At 35.0% G+C, this 22,888-nt stretch overlaps 2 protein-coding genes across 4 annotated transcripts in view; both read right to left on the bottom strand.

The window, feature by feature from the left end:
• Window positions 1-724: 724 nt before the first annotated feature.
• LOC130613337 (mucin-2-like) lies at window positions 725-17,696 on the bottom strand. Of its 2 annotated transcripts, none has more exons than XM_057434691.1 (5): window positions 17,464-17,696; window positions 11,100-11,219; window positions 2,543-10,623; window positions 2,042-2,251; window positions 725-1,543 (listed from the first exon to the last, which is right to left on the bottom strand). In XM_057434691.1, exons 2-5 carry the CDS (start codon window positions 11,152-11,154, stop codon window positions 1,412-1,414), a joined length of 8,478 nt encoding a protein of 2,825 aa, XP_057290674.1. In that variant the 5' UTR covers window positions 11,155-11,219; window positions 17,464-17,696; the 3' UTR covers window positions 725-1,411. The 2 variants fall into 2 exon arrangements, with proteins under 2 accessions (XP_057290674.1, XP_057290673.1); XM_057434690.1 differs by lacking the exon at window positions 17,464-17,696 and adding an exon at window positions 14,981-15,379.
• A 1,552-nt stretch (window positions 17,697-19,248) lies between these two features.
• LOC130613349 (ethanolamine kinase 1-like) overlaps window positions 19,249-22,888 on the bottom strand; it is a 30,557-nt gene continuing 26,917 nt past the window's right edge. For both annotated transcript variants that reach the window (XM_057434708.1, XM_057434707.1), the window contains 3 exons: window positions 22,693-22,760; window positions 21,680-21,753; window positions 19,249-20,190 (listed from right to left, as the gene is read on the bottom strand). In XM_057434708.1, the coding sequence (XP_057290691.1) occupies window positions 20,103-20,190; window positions 21,680-21,753; window positions 22,693-22,760 (230 nt within the window). In that variant the 3' untranslated portion in view covers window positions 19,249-20,102. The remainder of the gene's footprint in view (window positions 20,191-21,679; window positions 21,754-22,692; window positions 22,761-22,888) is intronic.

Here is a 22,888-nt window from a genome sequence, read left to right on the forward strand (position 1 = left end):
TCGAACATATAAACCTTGTCCCCAGGGCCTAGATTGATCACATATCAAGCAAGACACTACTTACTGCACTGATCAAAGGCTTATATGATAAGTTAATAATTGCCACATATGAGCAATAATAGATGACTCGCGCCATTCTCGACCCCAGAGCTCATTGGGTTTTAATCTCAAAGAGCTCTGGGGACGAATGTAAGAACAGATAATCTTAGAAAAAAAACAGTATGCGATTGTTATGAATATTGATCAAGAAATTTAAACGGCTACTCATTTTTTCTAAGAACAGTTAAGATGAAGAAAAGAACATTCTGAGGTCTCATAAGAAATTCATTGTTTTAAAAAACCTGGCGCAACAAATGTTGCAATGGAGATCAAGGCCAAACTTGTTTTCATGTTTTAGGTGAAAATTACTACAGGTTCGATAAACGTTTTTCAGAAGTAAGATCTGGCTATCCACAGAAAAATACCAAAGGCTTTCTAAAGTGTTCTTCATCACAACACCAACAACAACAAAGTCTACAAAAGCGAAATAGTTCAGTTAAAAGATCGTTTAGTGGCCTGAACATACTTCTACCTTGTATAATTTCTCTGCTCTTAAAGTGGTAGAAGTACTTTAATGGAATTAGCAGGATCCAATGACCTTTCTTCAGGATTACATCCAAAAGCTACACACGAAGCCTAAACTTGATTTGTTACGTACTGGTACACACAGAGAAAAAAAATATGGTAAAGTGTAAAATTGTATAAAGTTTAATTATAAAAAATCATCAACAATGTATCTAATACCAATTTATAAATTACACTTTTTAAGAAAGCTAGAAAAATATAAACCACAATATATTTCGTTTTTATTGGAGAATCGCTGGAAGAAGATTGCAAACATCTACTGATATTGTACCTGAGAAATGGTAAAACACAGTGAATGCAAATGTCAGAAAGTGATCAATTCACATTAAATCGTGAAAGACAAATCAAGTTATCCAAACTCGTCTTTAAAATTCCAATTTGTATTCAGGAATTATATACTTTGGGTGAATGATCTTACCATGGGGTTCTGAATTCTACAAAAGTTTAAAAAATTGAGAAACTTGAAAATTTTTATACACGCTCGTGCTGTTCATTTGTTTATTGGCGCATCCTCCAATACAAACAATAATCATTTTTATTATCTATAAAATAATTTAAACCCACTTCTCATATTTAAAGTCCAAATACTAGACCAAATAACTTTTGATAACGATGAAAAAAATATAACGCGGGTGTATATATCCTCAACGTTTTAAGAAATTCAACTCAAAATTGTAGTCAACCTAAACTTTAACGGCATCTTCTTTTTCCAATCTTGCTGTGTATACACGACCCTTCTATCAATATATTCTATTCATTTCTTAATAATTAAGTAAAATATTTATTCCTACAGTTCTGTGCTTGGGCGTATAATTTCATAACTATTTGACGTGCCCCTCGTGACTGCTGATTCTGAGGGCGTGGCCGGATCTATTTGATCAGAGGAAGAAGCTAGATCATACGTGCTAGCGTCAAATCCCTAAAATAGAAAAATATAATTAGCTTAAAAAAACTTTTCCAATCGCTTTTGCGTTTTAGTTTTACTCTACAAGTATTTATATTATACTAGTTGGTAAACAGTGGATAAATCCAAGGGTTCGCCAGTCCTTTATATATCACTTTTCGCGTATCCGTAGCACAGCTACAAAATGGCGCAGAGACAGCTACCGCTAATATGTTACCATTTTGGGCAAAGGCAAACAAAATACGGATGTTATTAGTGTTAAGACTACTTTGAAACCATTGAAAATATTTCGCATGTTTCATTTCGGTCATAATATAAAGTTTTTGATACCAAATACGGGTATTAATACAGGAGATATTTATCATCATTCTCATCCCAAGATCTCGTTTATCTCACAGAGCACTGGGATTGAGAATGATTTATCATGTTTTGTAGAAAAAACCCATTCCAAAAATATATTCTTGTGCTTTAATAATGTCGTGAATTTTGCTATATTCATTAAAAATATCTTACCCCATTCTCATTGGGAGAAACTGTTGATAGCTTTGCTCGATGACTACTGATATTATGTGTTACTAGACGATGGATTTGCTCTAATTCTATGTCAGTGTCTCGATTATCGGGTATTCCATTCTTGCATGTATAACCGTTCTTTAAGCCATAACGACCATTGGGCATCTGTCGTGTTGGATATAGTTCGGCTTTGTATGCTGAGATTTTTCTCTACAAAATAAGAGATTAGATTCTTCTTACTATGAACAAGTAAAAAATTAAGTTGCTCTCTCATGATGCTTAATTGTAGGTGTGAAAGAAAAGCTTTAGACTCACCACGAGTTTTACCATATATACCAACCGCCACACCCCCGTCCCCCCACACACACACATCTTATTTAGAACGTTCCTAATGTGCATAAGAAGACTGGGTGAACTTACATACTCATGCCAAATATTGATGTTATTGCATTTAGAACCTTTTAACTCAAAGTATTAAAGAAAAAAACAAAAAAAACTCACCCTTTGCAAGAGAACTACAAGAAAGAGGATCACAATACCGATACTACACACTATCAAAACGAGGGACCACGTTGGTAGTGGTAGATCATCATCATCTTCGGATACTTTCTTCTCCACCTTTGGACTCAACGTAAAACTTCCCTCAACAATCTTAAAATCACCTAGGTTTCCATCTTCCAGTTCAGCTTCAACATTTTTTGTCATCTCCTTTTCAATTTCCTCAGTGTCGCCTGAGGTATTTTTCTTATCAAATACAACTTCGAAATCCGTAACAATACTTCCTTTTGAAAAACCACGAATAATTACTTCTAAGAAACCAGATATACTTTTGTACGTTTGAGTCAATGCAAACGTCATGTTACTTGCCAGCTCTTTATAACTCTTTGACGCTTTGTTAGCTAAGTCTTTCGTAAAAACTGCGTCGATTTTTAATTTTCCAACAATGACTAGTTTATCTTCTTTAGGTATTTTAAATGGGGCTACTTGGAAAGTATCAGGGATAAACATAATACCATTCACTACTTTACCGTCCAACAATTCTTTATTGCGCAAAACATCGTCTTTAACCTCCCCAACGCAATTTCTTGTTTTAAATATTAAATCAAAGTAGGCTTCGATTGTTTTACCTGTGTCTTTTTCCAGTTTTTCAAGAACAAGGTTATGGTAAAGCGGTATTTCCATTCCTTCAAATGTTATAATAAGAGCATCAGATATACGTTTTTCAAGTTCCTTGATACTCGTCGATTCTGTCTTATTCGTGTGTATGACGCATTTCATTGAACAAAATTTTTTTGGAATAATTGACGATGATGGTATGATCTTCAAGCTTGTAGAGGGGTGAATAGATGGTTTTAAAGAAGATGCAGTAAAAGTACTCGAGCTTACTAATGAAGGCTTTGTCTTGGTGAGCGTCGCCTTGAATGAAGTGGTTACCTTTGATCTGACGGGTAAAGTAACTGTAGGAGTCATCGAGGGCAATAAAGAGGAAAATAATACAAAGCTCGTTTTCAATGTTGTGTCTGTCTTCGGTGGTACAGCGGTAGAGGTACTAACTTGCTCTGAATAAGTTGATCCTTCTGATAAACTTGATGAAGCTGCAATGTCGGTCGATGTTGAAATAGTGACAATGGAATTGATGCTTGCCCCCCTGTTTGATGATAAAGACATAGTAGATGGTAAAATCATTTTTTCTGATGATGTTGCCTTAAGTGAAAGAGTACTTATAGTCAATTGCACCTTGCTGACACTAGCACTGACGGTTGATTGCAAATGTGTCTTCAAAGAAGTATAAGGCACTGAAGATAGCTTCTTAGAAAATCCAGAAGTAGATAAAGTTAAAAGTTTAGTTGATGGTTCAAAATTTGTCGTAAAAACTGTTCCTAGTATAGATTTTGAAGCAAGCGACGTTGTTAAGGATGAATTTAAAATTACTAAAGATCTCGTTGGCATGAAAGTTGCACTTTCAGTTGCTCGAGATATAACACCAGTGAACATTTTTGTCGATAGAGCTTCAGATGTCGTTGACGTTGAAGGGGTCGAACTTGCTCCACTCGATAATTTCGCAGTGGAGAAAAACTCAGAGGTGGTTGATGGTGTACTACCAGCACTGAACGTTTTTGTCGATAGAGCTTCAGATGTCGTTGACGTTGAAGGGGTCGAACTTGCTCCACTCGATAATTTCAAGGTGGAAAAAAACTCAGAGGCTGTTGATGGTGTAGTACCAGCAGTGGACGTTTTTGTCGATAGGGATTGAGATGTCGTTGACGTTGATGGAGTTGAACTTGCTCCACTTGATAATTTCACAGTGGAGAGAAACTTAGAAGTGGTTGATGGTGCAATACCAGCAGTGAACGTTTTTGTCGATAGAGATTGAGATGTCGTTGACGTTGATGGAGTTGAACTTGCTCCACTCGATAATTTCACAGTGGAGAGAAACTTAGAGGTGGTTGATGGTGTAGTACCAGCAGTGAACGTTTTTGTCGATAGAGTATCAGATTTCGTTGACGTTGATGGAGTTGAACTTGCTCCACTTGGTAATTTCACGGTGGAAAAAAACTCAGAGGTGGTTGATGGTGTAGTACCAGCAGTGGACGTTTTTATCGATAGAGATTGGGATGTCGTTGACGTTGATGGAGTTGAACTTGTTCCACTCGATAATTTCGCGGTGGAAAAAAACTCAGAGGTGGTTGATGGTGTAGTACCAGCAGTGAACGTTTTTGTCGATGGAGATTGAGATGTCGTTGACGTTGATGGAGTTAAACTTGCTCCACTCGATAATTTCACAGTGGAGAACAACTTAGAGGTGGTTGATGGTGCAGTACCAGCAGTGGACGTTTTTGTCGATAGAGATTGAGATGTCGTTGACGTTGATGGAGTTGAACTTGCTCCACTCGATAATTTCGCGGTGGAAAAAAACTCAGAGGTGGTTGACGGTGTAGTACCAGCAGTGGACGTTTTTGTCGATGGAGATTCAGATGTCGTTGACGTTGATGGGGTTAAACTTGCTTCACTCGATAATTTCACGGTGGAAAAAAACTTAGAGGTTGTTGATGGTGCAATACCAGCAGTAAACGTTTTTGTCGATAGAGATTGAGATTTCGTTGACGTTGATGGAGTTGAACTTGCTCCACTCGATAATTTCGCGGTGGAAAAAAACTCAGATGTGGTTGATGGTGTAGTACCAGCAGTGAACGTTTTTGTCGATAGAGATTGAGATGTCGTTGACGTTGATGGAGTTGAACTTGCTCCACTCGATAATTTCGCGGTGGAAAAAAACTCAGATGTGGTAGATGGTGTAGTACCAGCAGTGAACGTTTTTGTCGATAGAGATTGAGATGTCGTTGACGTTGATGGAGTTGAACTTGCTCCACTCGATAATTTCGTGGTGGAAAAAAACTCAAATGTGGTTGATGGTGTAGTACCAGCAGTGGACGTTTTTGTCGATGGAGATTGAGATGTCGCTGACATTGATGGAGTTGAACTTGCTCCACTCGATAATTTCGCGGTGGAAAAAAACTTAGAGGTGGTTGATGGTGTAGTACCAGCAGTGAACGTTTTTGTCGATAAAGATTGAGATGTCGTTGACGTTGATGGAGTTGAACTTGCTCCACTCGATAATTTCGCGGTGGAAAAAAACTCAGATGTGGTTGATGGTGTAGTACCAGCAGTGAACGTTTTTGTCGATAGAGATTGAGATGTCGTTGGCGTTGATGGAGTTGAACTTGCTCCACTCGATAATTTCGCGGTGGAAAAAAACTCAGATGTGGTTGATGGTGTAGTACCAGCAGTGAACGTTTTTGTCGATAGATATTGAGATGTCGTTGACGTTGATGGAGTTGAACTTGCTCCACTCGATAATTTCGCGGTGGAAAAAAACTCAGATGTGGTTGATGGTGTAGTACCAGCAGTGAACGTTTTTGTCGATAGAGATTGAGATGTCGTTGACGTTGATGGAGTTGAACTTGCTCCACTCGATAATTTCGCGGTGGAAAAAAACTCAGATGTGGTTGATGGTGTAGTACCAGCAGTGGACGTTTTTGTCGATAGAGATTCAGATGTCGTTGATGTTGATGGAGTTGAACTTGCTTCACTCGATAATTTCACGGTGGAAAAAAACTTAGAGGTGGTTGGTGGTGTAGTACCAGCAGTGAACGTTTTTGTTGATAGAGATTGAGATGTCGTTGACGTTGATGGGGTTGAACTTGCTCCACTCGATAATTTCGCGGTGGAAAAAAACTCAGAGGTGGTTGATGGTGTAGTACCAGCAGTGGACGTTTTTGTCGATAGAGATTGAGATGTCGTTGACGTTGATGGAGTTGAAATTGCTTCACTCGATAATTTCGCGGTGGAAAAAAACTCAGAGGTGGTTGATGGTGTAGTACCAGCAGTGGACGTTTTTGTCGATGGAGAGTCAGATGTCGTTGACATTGATGGAGTTGAAATTGCTTCACTCGATAATTTCCCGGTGGAAAAAAACTTAGAGGTGGTTGGTGGTGTAGTACCAGCAGTGGACGTTTTTGTCGATAGAGATTCAGATGTCGTTGACGTTGATGGAGTTGAACTTGCTCCACTCGATGATTTCGCGGTGGAAAAAAACTCAGAGGTGGTTGATGGTGTAGTACCAGCAGTTGACGTTTTTGTCGATAGAGATTGAGATGTCGCTGACGTTGATGGGGTTGAACTTGCTCCACTCGATAATTTCACAGTGGAGAACAACTTAGAGGTGGTTGATGGTGCAGTACCAGCAGTGGACGTTTTTGTCGATAGAGATTGAGATGTCGTTGACGTTGATGGAGTTGAACTTGCTTCACTCGATAATTTCACAGTGGAGAACGACTTAGAGGTGGTTGATGGTGCAGTACCAGCAGTGAACGTTTTTGTTGATAGAGATTGAGATGTCGTTGACGTTGATGGAGTTGAACTTGCTTCACTCGATAATTTCACAGTGGAGAACAACTTAGAGGTGGTTGATGGTGCAGTACCAGCAGTGGACGTTTTTGTCAATAGAGATTGAGATGTTGTTGACGTTGATGGAGTTGAACTTGCTTCACTCGATAATTTCGCGGTGGAAAAAAACTCAGAGGTAGTTGATGGTGTAGTACCAGCAGTGGACGTTTTTGTAGATGGAGATTCAGATGTCGTTGACATTGATGGAGTTGAAATTGCTTCACTCGATAATTTCACGGTGGAAAAAAACTTAAAGGTGGTTGGTGGTGTAGTACCAGCAGTGGACGTTTTTGTCGATAGAGATTCAGATGTCGTTGACGTTGATGGAGTTGAACTTGCTCCACTCGATGATTTCGCGGTGGAGAACGACTTAGAGGTGGTTGATGGTGTAGTACCAGCAGTGAACGTTTTTGTTGATAGAGATTGAGATGTCGTTGACGTTGATGGAGTTGAACTTGCTTCACTCGATAATTTCACAGTGGAGAACAACTTAGAGGTGGTTGATGGTGCAGTACCAGCAGTGGACGTTTTTGTCGATAGAGATTGAGATGTCGTTGACGTTGATGGAGTTGAACTTGCTCCACTCGATAATTTCGCGGTGGAAAAAAACTCAGAGGTGGTTGATGGTGTAGTACCAGCAGTGGACGTTTTTGTCGATAGAGATTGAGATGTCGTTGACGTTGATGGAGTTGAACTTGCTTCACTCGATAATTTCACGGTGGAAAAAAACTCAGAGGTGGTTGATGGTGTAGTACCAGCAGTGGACGTTTTTGTCGATGGAGATTCAGATGTCGTTGACATTGATGGAATTGAACTTTCTTCACTCGATAATTTTACGGTGGAAAACAACTCAGAGGTGGTTGATGGTGTAGTACCAGCAGTCGACATTTTTGTTGATAGAGATTGAGATATCGTTGACATTGATGGAGTTGAACTTGCTTCACTCGATAATTTCATGGTGGAAGGAAACTCAGAGCTGGTTGATGGTGTAGTACCAGCAGTCGACATTTTGGTCGATAGAGATAGAGATTTCGTTGACGTTGATGGAGTTGAACTTGCTTCACTTGATAATTTCACAGTGGAGAACAACTTAGAGGTGGTTGATGGTGCAGTACCAGCAGTGGACGTTTTTGTCGATAGAGATTGAGATGTCGTTGACGTTGATGGAGTTGAACTTGCTTCACTCGATAATTTCACAGTGGAGAACGACTTAGAGGTGGTTGATGGTGCAGTACCAGCAGTGAACGTTTTTGTTGATAGAGATTGAGATGTCGTTGACGTTGATGGAGTTGAACTTGCTTCACTCGATAATTTCACAGTGGAGAACAACTTAGAGGTGGTTGATGGTGCAGTACCAGCAGTGGACGTTTTTGTCAATAGAGATTGAGATGTTGTTGAAGTTGATGGAGTTGAACTTGCTTCACTCGATAATTTCGCGGTGGAAAAAAACTCAGAGGTGGTTGATGGTGTAGTACCAGCAGTGGACGTTTTTGTCGATAGAGATTGAGATGTCGTTGACGTTGATGGAGTTGAACTTGCTTCACTCGATAATTTCGCGGTGGAAAAAAACTCAGAGGTAGGTGATGGTGTAGTACCAGCAGTGGACGTTTTTGTAGATAAAGATTCAGATGTCGTTGACATTGATGGAGTTGAAATTGCTTCACTCGATAATTTCACAGTGGAGAACGACTTAGAGGTGGTTGATGGTGCAGTACCAGCAGTGAACGTTTTTGTTGATAGAGATTGAGATGTCGTTGACGTTGATGGAGTTGAACTTGCTTCACTCGATAATTTCACAGTGGAGAACAACTTAGAGGTGGTTGATGGTGCAGTACCAGCAGTGGACGTTTTTGTCAATAGAGATTGAGATGTTGTTGAAGTTGATGGAGTTGAACTTGCTTCACTCGATAATTTCGCGGTGGAAAAAAACTCAGAGGTGGTTGATGGTGTAGTACCAGCAGTGGACGTTTTTGTCGATAGAGATTGAGATGTCGTTGACGTTGATGGAGTTGAACTTGCTCCACTCGATAATTTCGCGGTGGAAAAAAACTCAGAGGTAGTTGATGGTGTAGTACCAGCAGTGGACGTTTTTGTAGATGGAGATTCAGATGTCGTTGACATTGATGGAGTTGAAATTGCTTCACTCGATAATTTCACGGTGGAAAAAAACTTAGAGGTGGTTGGTGGTGTAGTACCAGCAGTGGACGTTTTTGTCGATAGAGATTCAGATGTCGTTGACGTTGATGGAGTTGAACTTGCTCCACTCGATGATTTCGCGGTGGAGAACGACTTAGAGGTGGTTGATGGTGTAGTACCAGCAGTGAACGTTTTTGTTGTTAGAGATTGAGATGTCGTTGACGTTGATGGAGTTGAACTTGCTTCACTCGATAATTTCGCGGTGGAAAAAAACTCAGAGGTAGTTGATGGTGTAGTACCAGCAGTGGACGTTTTTGTAGATGGAGATTCAGATGTCGTTGACATTGATGGAGTTGAAATTGCTTCACTCGATAATTTCACGGTGGAAAAAAACTTAGAGGTGGTTGGTGGTGTAGTACCAGCAGTGGACGTTTTTGTCGATAGAGATTCAGATGTCGTTGACGTTGATGGAGTTGAACTTGCTCCACTCGATGATTTCGCGGTGGAGAACGACTTAGAGGTGGTTGATGGTGTAGTACCAGCAGTGAACGTTTTTGTTGATAGAGATTGAGATGTCGTTGACGTTGATGGAGTTGAACTTGCTTCACTCGATAATTTCACAGTGGAGAACAACTTAGAGGTGGTTGATGGTGCAGTACCAGCAGTGGACGTTTTTGTCGATAGAGATTGAGATGTCGTTGACGTTGATGGAGTTGAACTTGCTTCACTCGATAATTTCGCGGTGGAAAAAAACTCAGAGGTGGTTGATGGTGTAGTACCAGCAGTGGACGTTTTTGTCGATAGAGATTGAGATGTCGTTGACGTTGATGGAGTTGAACTTGCTTCACTCGATAATTTCACGGTGGAAAAAAACTCAGAGGTGGTTGATGGTGTAGTACCAGCAGTGGACGTTTTTGTCGATGGAGATTCAGATGTCGTTGACATTGATGGAATTGAACTTTCTTCACTCGATAATTTTACGGTGGAAAAAAACTCAGAGGTGGTTGATGGTGTAGTACCAGCAGTCGACATTTTTGTTGATAGAGATTGAGATATCGTTGACATTGATGGAGTTGAACTTGCTTCACTCGATAATTTCATGGTGGAAGGAAACTCAGAGCTGGTTGATGGTGTAGTACCAGCAGTCGACATTTTGGTCGATAGAGATAGAGATTTCGTTGACGTTGATGGAGTTGAACTTGCTTCACTTGATAATTTCACAGTGGAGAAAAACTTAGAGGTGGTTGATGGTGTAGTAATAGTTGTAAGGTTTTTTGTCGATAGAGCTTCAGATGTCGTTGACGTTGAAGAATATGAACTTGCTTCGCTTGAAGATGTCAGGGTAGATATGGAGGTGGTGGGTAACGTTGATGAGAAAGTACTGGAAATAGGGTCTGTGACAGTTGTGTTCATGTTTTTAGTTGATTGTTCTTTTGATAATATAGGCATGGTTGATGAAGTTACTAAGTTTGTTGTGGTTTTGAGGGTTGTGTCTCCTGCTAGAATATAGTAATACAGAGTTATGTATTGATATTTTAAGGGTGCTGGTTTAGATATTTAAAAAGTATTATTACAAACAATGCCATTTTTTTAACCAGCCAGAAATTGAAATTTTTAAATGTTTCGTTATTTTTTGCTCATGCAGGCTGAAATTGTTCCTATTTTGTTATAATATATATAAAAAATTACAATTCGCTAAAAATATGTGCCTATATAGATGTCCGTTTTTGTACAGAAAGAAAATGAGTAAAATTGTTGCAGCGATAAAATTTTTTACACAAAAAGAGATTTGAAAACTTTAATGACTGTAAATATTAGAGATTATTGCAGCTAAGGCAACGCGAAGTGATTTTTTCACATTTTCAAACTTTAGAAAATCTCCTAAGTATGGTTGGTTTGACATTGATTGTCTATGTCTATTATTGGTACCCAATCTAAGAGTGATGAAAATACAAAAAAGGATCACTTGACTTACATGTTGTAATGGCAACCGAAGCTGCAACTATTAACCAAACAAGTCCTGTCAGCATGGTCGATTTGTCTATGGTTCCTTCGTGCTTTTTTTAAGATTGGTGACGTAATTATTGTAATATCACTATAGAAGAAATAAACACAAGTAATTGTACATGATTCAATAAATATGTACACGAGATGAGAGGAATGCCATTTTTGTGAAACGCTAAGTACAATCATGTTTGTAACAACTGGGTTTGCATCATTTGATAGAATATAGCTAATAGAAGTATATAATATAAGAAAGGCACAATATTATGTCCTTAAAGGAAAGTAAATTTGTAACGCAGCGTTATATTTTTATGACTTGTGTGCTTTTTTATTCATAACAATAGTGTTTTTTTTTGTTTTAACATAAATATTCTCAACTTTTAGGCAAAAATCATCCTGATATATTCATAGGAAATTCTAAGAACAGTTATGTTTAAAAAAATATCTGTGAATGCAAGTTGGTGAAAAAATCACCCCGAAGGTGCTGTGGTTTAAGCAGTTATTTTAATATTTTAACGGGGGGAAATACAGTGGAATCTCTCTAAAGCGGACATGGTCTAAAGCGGACACCTCTATATAACAGACACTATTCCTTGGAACGGACTGATTTCAGGTCAAACTCTCACAAGAAAATCTCCATAAGACGGACACTTTATAAAACGGACACTTTTTTCGCACCAAATGACATTTTTCCTTAAAAACGCTCTGTGTAATGCGAACACATAAAAAAACACTTGTTAAATTTCGATGTTCAACTTTATTTCGTACATTTCTTAAATTTTTTATTTACATTCTCTACAATCTGTTTGTTACATGGGAACGAAAGCGATGATAGCGAGGAGGAAAATCTTAGTTATGCAGAAGTAATCACCTTGCCCTATAGAATTTGTTGCAGCCCTATTATTGACGAAGAAAGTGAAGACATGCTGGCATTAGTTACAAATCAAATTATATGTCTCATTTCCTTGATTTAAAAGGAATAGAACAAAGAAAAACTGTACATAAACAAAAAAAAGTCATTTTTTCGGTAAAATTTGCTTTGAAAGTGATTTTTGGATACAGTCTCTATAAAGTGGACACCTCTATAAGACGGACACTTTTTTTGCACCGATGATGTCCACTTTAGAAAGATTCCACTGTACCATTTTACATCAATGATAGGGTACAAGTATACCTGAGTTAAGAAAAAAAAGTAAGCATATGTTCTTATTTTTTTCTAATCTTGTCTTTAATATTCTCATAGAAAAAAGGCGTGAAACGCAGCCCCCGCCCCCCATATGCTTACATGTAAGTCTATAAAAAACTGTTTACATATACAAAACGTATCCAAACATTAGTGCACGCTATTGTAGTATCGTGCGGTGATCACCAGAAGCATACCATTCTCGTTCCCAGGACTCCTTTCTTGCTTTTGCCAGCCAGCATGTATATATCAGAAAGCAAAAAGGAAGCTCTCCTTTAGAACATGCAGGAACCCAGGGCCTCTAACGTCCTTTTTATAAGAACGTTTAAATTTCAGCTGAGGTTAGATGTTCTTATTTTTTTTTGCACTTTTTCAGCCTTAAATGCTCTTATTTATGTTCTTCCGAAAAAGTGGCGAAAATTTCATATTTCGACCAAAAAATTGGAAAATACGAATGATTTGGTAGAATTGGAAGAAAGATATGAATTTAACTTATTTTAAAAAATATATGTATATTAGTGAAAAGTAAGAAAAAAACTTTCTGAAAATAAATCTGAACTGTTATATTCATTTTTGTCTCATATCTATGAAGAAATTCAGACTGACAAAACGTTGTTAAAAACTAGATGGTTAAAAAATCATTTATTCAGGGATTGGGTCCAAAGTTGGTATTTACATTAAAAAAAATAATAGACATAAAACTGAAAATGACAGCGAGGATTATTTACCTATCATTAATTCTAGGATTTGTAATATAATCTCCTATGTTGAAATCTATAACGTCTGTATCTAATCAAGACACGAAAGATATCGAGACATTTATCCGTTTAATATGAATAAATAATTGACGATTGGAAATACAGGCTTTTTCATAAAAATCAAAAAAATTTAACCTGAGGCTAGTTGTTCTTATTTCTCGAGCCTCTTAATAGTAAGAACACAACTTCAAAATTTAGCCTGATTTTGTTCTTATTTTTACGAAATAATGTGTTGAGATAAAAACAAATGTGTTTTAGTTGCCAATGAAGCTCTATGATTGTGTTCACAAAAAATGAAGTAAGAATGTCAAGTTATTGTAGGTAAAAAAAGGAACGATCACAAGCAAAAACAATTATCTTTAACCTGAAAGAGAGAATTGCAAGAGAATTTACATTCCACGATTGTTCTTACATTGTGTTTTTAGTTTTAAAAATAATCATGCTTGGAGATGTTCTCATTTTGTTCTTATTTTGTTTTTATTACTCTAAGGCTCGCGTTCTTATAAGATTGTTCTTACATAAAAACGCGTGTACACGGTGTTAGACCTTGGAGGAAGGAATACGGATTCTTTCCTCCAAGGTTAGACTAATAAGACTCGCTAAGTAGCTCAAAATATACGCAAAACTATCAAATAATAAGCCAAAAAAATTGTGGAATTTCAAAAAAAAAAAAACACAAAATAGAACACATTTCTCTATAAGAACATAAAGCTTAAACTTCGAATCGCATTTCTTCGAAAGCGGTGTACACAAAAACCCCACAAAATGTGCTCGACGATGGATTGGAAATTATATAATGAGTGATAAAGAGCATATAATTGAAACGCGACTAAGTGGCCTATTAAAAAATCGTAAACGCAATTAAATTGTTCACAAAAACATTTAAAAATTACAAGTAATAAAAACATAATTACAGTTACCTTCGAGTAAGTGTAAAGCAGGATTAACCGGGCTTTGTAAAATACACAGAATACACAGGTGATTTTTGAATCACCTACCTGGCTAGAGTTTGTTCTTTATAACAAGTGGTAATGCTACAGACTGGGAGTTGTTTTTATACAAAATTTAGGTTTTCCGTATGTAAAAACAAAATACTTAAAACACATAGTCGGAAATTTTTCTATGAAGGGCTGCTTCCATTTTAGTTTGTCGTGTCGACAAATTTAACCTTAACGTTGGCAAATCCAGCTCTAATGTCGGTACTTTTGATTAGCGGTAGACATGTGCATGAAATGTTTGTGCCATTTTTATTCCTATCCATTATATGAATTTCAAAGTAAAACAAAAAATAAAAACAAACATATACATCAATCAAATAAACAAGAAATATTCAAACAGCAAACTTAGCTGGCATGATGGATATGAATTAGAGGAGAGCAATCTGGATTTTAGAATATATTTGTAGATAGCTAATTTGTTATGAGAATATATTTTTCAACAACATAACACTTTGGTGAAGCAAGGGTTTTACATAGACCTTTTTTCTGCCGATTCTTAAAGAACGAATATTTTGACTCACAACGTAAGATTCGAAGAACTTTGACTTTGAGTCATTTTTTTATACTTATTTTATAAATGTTTTTAAGAACATTTTAAAGCTTCTAGAGTCAAGACTAAAGTTGTTTTTTCTGTATAATATTTGGAAAATGTGGCTTTGCAAAAAGGTGATAAGACTACTACAATCTTCTACTTGCTCCTGTTATTTTTAACTACTCTAGCTGCACCTAAGGATATGCAATCACATATTCTTAGATTCTACAATAGAACAGCTTTTGTATTTATTTTTACGAAAAAAATGTAATACTTTAACGGCGAAATAACAATAATAATATAAAAATAAAATTAAAATAAAACATAAAAAACACGAAGTAGCTAAGTGAGAAAACGGTAAAAAGACAATTACATCCTCACCACAAAAATTACAATAAATGTACCAGTAAGGACACAAGCTTTTGTATTTCCAGATCTCCTGAATAAAATTTATTTCTGACGTTCTGTGCGCATTTTCTTTCTCATTAACAAAACCAAAAATAACAAAAGCAATTCTCAAACTTATAAATATATTATATTACACTCCATTGAGTACGAAAATTCATAAGTACTTTTACGTTTTTAATTAGAGATAATTTCTGATTTCCTTCTCCAGTTTCCTTCATGACATCTTGAGTGTCAATGAGAAATGTACAACGTGTACAGCGTGGAAAAGTCACGTGGTCTCTTACAAAATCATGAATGAATACATTTCCAAGAATGAAAACAAATGAATTTATTTATTTTATTTGATTCTGTAGCTAGAAAACCAAAAATCATTAACATAACAAGAGAAATGTGAAGTTGTTTATTGTGCTAGAAGGTAGGGTTTCTGTGTTTTAAAAAATCAAAATTCTATAGTGTCCGATGTATATTTCGGTAATAAATACGTGGTCACACATAGAAAATATAATATATACTTCTAAATATAAAGTTAAATCACGTCTCCCGATTACTTTTCTCCAATTATTCTTTTGCGGAATGCAACTAACTATATCATCGGTTTTCAATGATTTATATTTTCTACATATTTACAAGAAGACTCTGATGACAAATTTAATAAGGAAGAGTGTAATCGTATATTCTATAATAGCTTTCTTTATAAATTCAGAGAAGCGAATAAAGAACTTTGCTTGATAGCATCCAAAGCTTAATTGAGATTAAATTTTTTTAAAGATGGAGATAAAAAACCAAATAGTTCTTGTTCTGCTGAGATATATGGTTTTTTGCACCTTTTTAATGAACATCTGGGACAAGTAGGCACAATTATGAACTTTCAGCACACTGCACTAAGAAATGCCACTGTAAGGGCTGGAATCTCTCACCAATAACCTATTTTTTATCGCTCAGCAATCAGACTAATTGGAAACCAAGCTTAAGAATCTAATACACTCAATCATAGTACCGTGTTTTTCCTGCATAGATGGAGGTAACTTTTCCGCTTAGTTTGTTTACATTTTTACCTTCATTTCTGCGCGCGCATCGGGCATTACGTAATCACTTAGATGCGTGCGCAAGTAAATATCGGGACTCTGATTCCATGTATTCATAAGAACGTTAACGCTGTTCTTCCCACATGTTAGGATCACATTAAGAACATACTCAGTCTAAATTTCTTTACAAAAACAAAAGTATGTGAGGTCTAAAAAATTACTAAAATAATTAATCTAATCGTTTATTCCATTTTTTACTAACATGAATGTATGTTTTTCAATAAAATAACCTCTATATTTCCAATTCTATAAAATCCTCGTTAGCATTTGTAAACCTGAACATTATATCCACATTTTTTGGAAAAACACTCGAGACTGAAAAACAAATCAGAAAAATCACAAGTAATCGCTGTTGCCAAAAATTTTTTTTTCTAATTCATCAATTTAGAAAGAAAATAAATTAAACAATTAAAAAAAACAAAGCTTTAACTTTCCCGCCATTTAAAGAGGTGTCGGTGTATATTTCACAACATCGCTGTTGTGTAAAATGCACAGAGTTTTTCAAGTGTTTTGCGAATTTAGAATTTGTTCTTAACTGTGTACGCAAGGCTTTAACATTCGTTATGAAGGCGATACTTTATATACCCCTTACTTAAAAGAAGAAAAACCCGAAAAAAACACGCTCATGTAGACCCAAAATAACAACGACAAAATTGAAGTTTTGCTCAATTCTGACTTCAGATTTGTCTGTTTTTCTGACTTTATAGAAAGACACAAATGTCATGACATTGATGCTGACATGGGTTCGAACAAAAATGTGAGAGCGGAAGTACTATGTTTTTTTAATTATATTATCGCCAACCAGCTATCTTTTTATGAAAATTTCCCTTATAAGAATAACTAAACTAAAGTAATTTTTAATTTTTTTAACATTGTCGTTTTTTTGTTCATATACTGCAATGTCTTTAAATATTTTATAGTATATTTCGAATATTTGCTTTGCACAATCTATAACTAAGTACAAAGACCGCAAAAAATAGCATCACTCCTGAAAAAATATTCTGTTTTGAAACATTGTATTGTTTTTACTTTATTTTTTAGCCATTCCCAGCTTTATTGTAAAGTACAGACTAAAACAAAGAACAAAGCGACAGCTCTAAATAAAATTACAACCAAAGTTGAAAACCACAAAACCTAGACAATAAAACTTTAAATCAAAAACATATAACAGTAACAAATTACCCATTTTAAAACATTTCATAAATCAAATAAATTAAAAAAAAATATTCCAAGCCAGTTACGAGAACTTAAGTCCCAAAGTAAGTTTTTTTACCATGTGATCTTGTGTGAAAGGAAAGTCAGATATAAAAGAGCATAAATTCAAAAAGTTAGAGTTGGGGAAAGGAATTCAGTTTGGTTTTTAAAACTTACAAAGTGGAAGTTATCCGGATATACAGATTATCTTCTTGTTTTACAAAGTTCAAGTTATCCTGATTAATATATTATCTTCTTTTTCTCCATTTTAAAATTCTTATTTATATTTTTCAATCCCACTCTTTTTCTTTTCTTTTTCACCATGAATAAATAAATAAATAAATAAATAAAAAAAACTTGCTTTTAAAGAATACTAAAGCAAACAGGTTATTAAAAGCACCCAAATTTTCTTTTAACCTCAAATATTTTTTTCGAATCTCATTGTTAGTTTGTGTTTCATAGCTCACAAAAGAAAGAAAAAGAAAAATGAAAAAGAAAGCGAACAAAAAACAAGTTGTTATCAAGTATTGGTAATTTCGAAAAAAATAAGATATTTCCATGGTGATGACACAAATGAGACATATAAAATCCTTTTATTAAGGGATGTGTAAACATGGTGATAATTATTTCACCATGTTTCTGTTGGAAACAAACATTGCAAAACTTTCCAACTTCGTTCCCAGGATATTCTTACACCAGCTCCTCCGAAAAGGTGAAAAAGCTTGGGGGCAAAGTCATAAATTAAAACATTTTTGCAAGTCAGCAAAAATTAATTTTTATGTTGATGAATCATGGTCGGGATAAATTCTTTGAAACAATTCGCAATCAGCAAACAGGTGCTTTTATTGTGCAACTGGAAATTAATCGCATAGCTTGAAGCTGAAGTTTTAAGATAAGCTGGGCATGCGCTGATCGCAGTGCGAAATTGTGGCTGGTTGAAAACAACATTTTTCTGATTATTCATTAAATTGTTTAGCATGAGTCATAGATTAACAAATGTACAGTTTGTCAGTTTGGTGAGAAGGACGGGAATGGGTGTTATAACGCTTGACAAATTTTGTAGACCAACTTTGTTCCAAGTCTATTTGTATTAAAATGACGCTATGCTCTCTTTACTGTTCAAAAAGGTACTGGGGCTGATGTGACATTAAGGTTTTATGTGGTTGTTGTTGTTATCATGTTTGTGTTTACAAAGAAATAAAATCAACCTATACATACAGACAAACTCGACCCTGACTCTTTGGTATACACTATTTTCACTTGTAGTAGATTTAATCATTAGAAGCTTCTCTCGAGTACAAATGTTTGTTCACACAAAACATTTAAATGCTGCAGTCGAAAGAAAAAAGTCCTGTTCAATAGAAAAGTTGACAATCACTTTTTTTGTACAACATTGGAATGCCCACAGATTTAAAACTTTGCAAATATAGATTTTAGGAAAATTTAGGATGTTTCGAATTCAGATTTTAGAAGGAAATACTATTAAATGTAAACACGAAAATAAAATTATATTTTAGATTTCGAAAAATTAAATTAAAAAAAAAATTAAAAAGACTAATAAAAAAGACATTATTCATGCGCACTGAATATATTTTATTTTTTATAATAATAACAATAAAAAAATCTCAAAATTTTAAGTCTAGTTTTATGAGATGTATTTTATGAGAGTTTTATGAGATGTGACCACTGGGCACAGGTTTGGACAGAATAAATTTAAAAATAATTAAAAAACACAGGTAACGTTATTCCAGAAAGAAGACACTTGTATATTTGTAAAGGTCTCTATTGTAAATCCTGTTCCCTTTTCAAATATGATTATTTCTAAACTCTTTGTCGCGTAGAGAAAACTAAAAAGGATGTAATGACAGTATGAGGAAGTTGAGTCACACAGTTATTCAAATTGCAAAAAACTTTGAAAATTGTTACTTTCACGATAAAGAAAGAAAGAGAAGAGACACAAACTTAAAAAGTTGATTTTTTTTTTAACATTTTAATATAAATACAAATTGTTTTCTTATTTTTTAAAAAAATCCGTCAAATGTTACTATATACAATCAGTAACATTAATTATGGCAGTACAATGCTTTTGCAATGCGAAAACGCTTCCCCGCAGGTCGTTGCGTTTCTTCGCTGTGTGATCAAACATTAATTGGGAGGTGAGAAAAAAATTGGTGCATCTATTTGTCTGCTGCCATTAAAATTTTCTTACTGATTGCATCTGCCATAGGAAACTTTGAAAAATGCGACTAATTTACATAACCATTTAACAATATGACGTAAAATCCTAATAAAAAAAACATCAAAAACAAATAAAAATAACGCAGTGAGAAGAGGGTGGAATTTGGGTGTTGGCCTAGGCCCTTCCCTGATAAAGTTCTCCCGAAGAATACATTCTTCATACATACTTAGTTAGCGAAAACACAAAGGTAAAACTCAGCCAAGTATTTTTTTAACGAAACGAAACCTCGTTTTTTAAAAAACAATATTAGATAATAACTTCACATCACTTCAGTCTAACCCTCTCCCCTTAACATTTTAAAATTACTACGAACATTATTTATTTGTATATTATTTTCGTTCTGTAACATAAAAAATGCTAAATAATAATAGCAATACATTTAAGGAAGAATAAATGGTTCCAAAAAATACATGAACTTCGTCTTGTGAACCAAAAAATGTGCTGAAAAATTTTTTTTCCGCTTTTTGAATTCTCACCAATTTTGTTGTTTAAAGAGAAAGTGTCCTGACACAGCCACCCTTCCCTTGTTTATTTTTCATTTTACGCGCAGAATACTCAAAACAAGTCCTCTTCTATGTCACTGCTTCGTTTCATTCTCTTCTTTGTTGAGAGCCAGACATTTATCTTTTCGAGCGAAATATTCATTAAATCGTAGGATACCATACCTAGTTAAAAGAGAAAAATATTATCTACAACATGCAAGTATAGTTGCCTTCCTAGCTTTCGAACTCGGATCACACAAAGCGGAAATAATATCTCTTTGATCTCTTTAAAACAACAAATTATAAAGCCATAAGGCTTTCAAGAGTTCTGGTAAAAATAAAGTTGCGGAAGGAACGAAACTGGAACAATTGAGATACAATTTAGAAATCATGAGAGAAGAACGCACTGGCATATACTTTATGTATTTTAACAGTGTTAAACAATGACATGACTTTATTTGTGGACATTCATGATAAGTAGTGGCGAAGTAGGAGTCACCGTGGTAGTGATTGCGTCAAACAGCCAATTATTTTTTTTAAAAAACAAACAAAAACAAAAAATTTAAACTCAAGTTTTACAATAGTGTAAATTTATATTATTTTCTTAAGCTGTTATTTACATTCTCTAAGTTTTCAGGTTTTTTCAAAAAATAAATAAAAAAGTTAAAAACAAACAAACACCAAGGGTTTAATTTCTAATTTGGTGTACATGTTACACAACGGACGAATCCTGCAAAAACTCTTTAGGAAGTTGTAAAAAAAATTAATTAGCCTGTCCAGTAAACATGACTCAACATTTGTTGAAAACACCACCAAGGTGCTGCATGGAGATCTCCGTGGAGGTGGGCCGTGAAAGATTACTGGGTAGTTGTGAAAAAAAATTCCGAAAAACGGATTTCCGGTTTTTGACAATCCACATAACAATTTTTTTTTAAAGTATTTGACGCAGAGAAATTGTTACATTGCATTCTTGAAATAAAATAAAAAAAACCCAGCTAGCAGAAATTAACATTTAAAATAGTGCTTGAAATGCAAATGAAAAGATACTAACATTAGGACATGTTTTACAGTAACTGCATTGTCACGTGACTTTTAATATTCTAGTCATCTGGTGCATATCGTCAATTGCATCAGGATATTTCCATGGGATGTAAGTTAAAAGGATAGCTTAAAAGTGTGGATGCAAAAAACATTTTTGGATAATTTAGGAGGTCTCAGGATCAAATTTATAGAGAAAACACTAAAAAACGTGTTAAAAGTAAAATTTTAAGAAGAAATAAAGAGTAACTAATAATCAAGCCTTTTCTTTTTTTTTTTTTTGAATACCAGAGAAAATCTTTATTTCAAATTGCAGGGAATATGTAAAATATCAATCCTGCTGCAACACAAACATAGCCCATATTTAGGAGATTTTAGAAGGGCCAGCATACGAAAATAGTTCTTAAAAATTCCAACTACGGAGTTATTTATTAAATAGAATGAAATGACACTTTAAAATATAACACATATATCAAAATCTCGCCCAATATAATTCTTCTTTCTCACAAGATAAAATACTTTTTAAACTATTTTCGGTGGATCACGAAAAATAACGATACAGATTACAATATTTTCCCTCTCTATTTTAATGTTTTAATCTTACCGTTAATGTCAAAAATAAACATTTACTTACTCCATGTAATCAAAGTCAATTTGCGAAACGTGCGCTTGAACCAACGCCCATATTCCCCAAAACAGATGTGATGCCTAAAATGATAACTAATGTTTATGATTTCCGCACAGTGTAAACACAAGTTAGGAACAACAGTTTTCTAAACATATCAGATAATTCATGTTTATAAGTTGCTTTCCATTACACATTTTAACTTCCAAAGCTGCTAAAATACAAGCTCTGCAGGGCAACAAAAAAATCCAATGTTAATGCCTTTATACTAAACCCTTGGAGGTGCGGTTCAGAACGCCTTAATGGACAGCAGCCTTATGATTTCTGCATCGTGTAAACACAGGCTAAAAGAAAAAGTGCTAAAAAGTACTTAGTTCAAAATCACGTCCTTTCCATTAGTAGTAGATTAAGCCTTTCAGTGTTAAAGATTTTGCGACTCCCTAGAAGGGTACTATGGTTTTTTAAAACAGGGCAAAAAATATGGGTATCTACTCATATTTATTAAATGGATGATTATTAAGAAATTCAACCGTATTCACAGAAATTCTATTGTATTTACATAGGTTTTCAAAATGTTATTTACTAGGAAAATACCACTTATAGGGAAACTATTGGAGCAATATCTTAACACCCCCACACACACCAAAACAGCTCGACAGCCACATAAATCCTCCGCCTTACTGCATTTAACCTCCTAGGTTCAAGATCCCGAACATACGTAAAAAGTCGTAATATCTTATTTCAATTAAAAATTTTATTTAATTCATAAGCACAGTTCAGTCTTAAGACGTCTCATTTTTACACAGTTGGTGAATGGAATGTAACTCCTTTGTTAGTTTGCACTTACGCAAAAATAAACAAACACTCTAACAAGTTGTTTAGAAAATTATTAAATTCAAGTGGATTTCTACGAATACACTTAGTGTTTTATTTCAAAGTGCAGCCAAAAATACTGATTCGACACGTTTGTAATAAAAACATTGCGAGAATGACTTGGAGCGTGTTCAAAAATAAATCCATACCAATGAAAACTGATTGACTTGCACGTAAAGACCATCCACGTCCGCTTTTTGTACAGCTCTGTTTATACCTACAAAAATGTTTTTAAAACATTGAGAATTATTTAACAGCTTATTACAAAAAGAATCTGATAAATTGTTGCAAAAAATATATAAACATGTCCATATAATCCTAGACACAAAATTCTCCTCGTTTTAA

This window comes from Hydractinia symbiolongicarpus, chromosome 10 (assembly GCF_029227915.1).
Source record: "Hydractinia symbiolongicarpus strain clone_291-10 chromosome 10, HSymV2.1, whole genome shotgun sequence".
NCBI classification, from domain to species: Eukaryota; Metazoa; Cnidaria; class Hydrozoa; order Anthoathecata; family Hydractiniidae; genus Hydractinia; species Hydractinia symbiolongicarpus.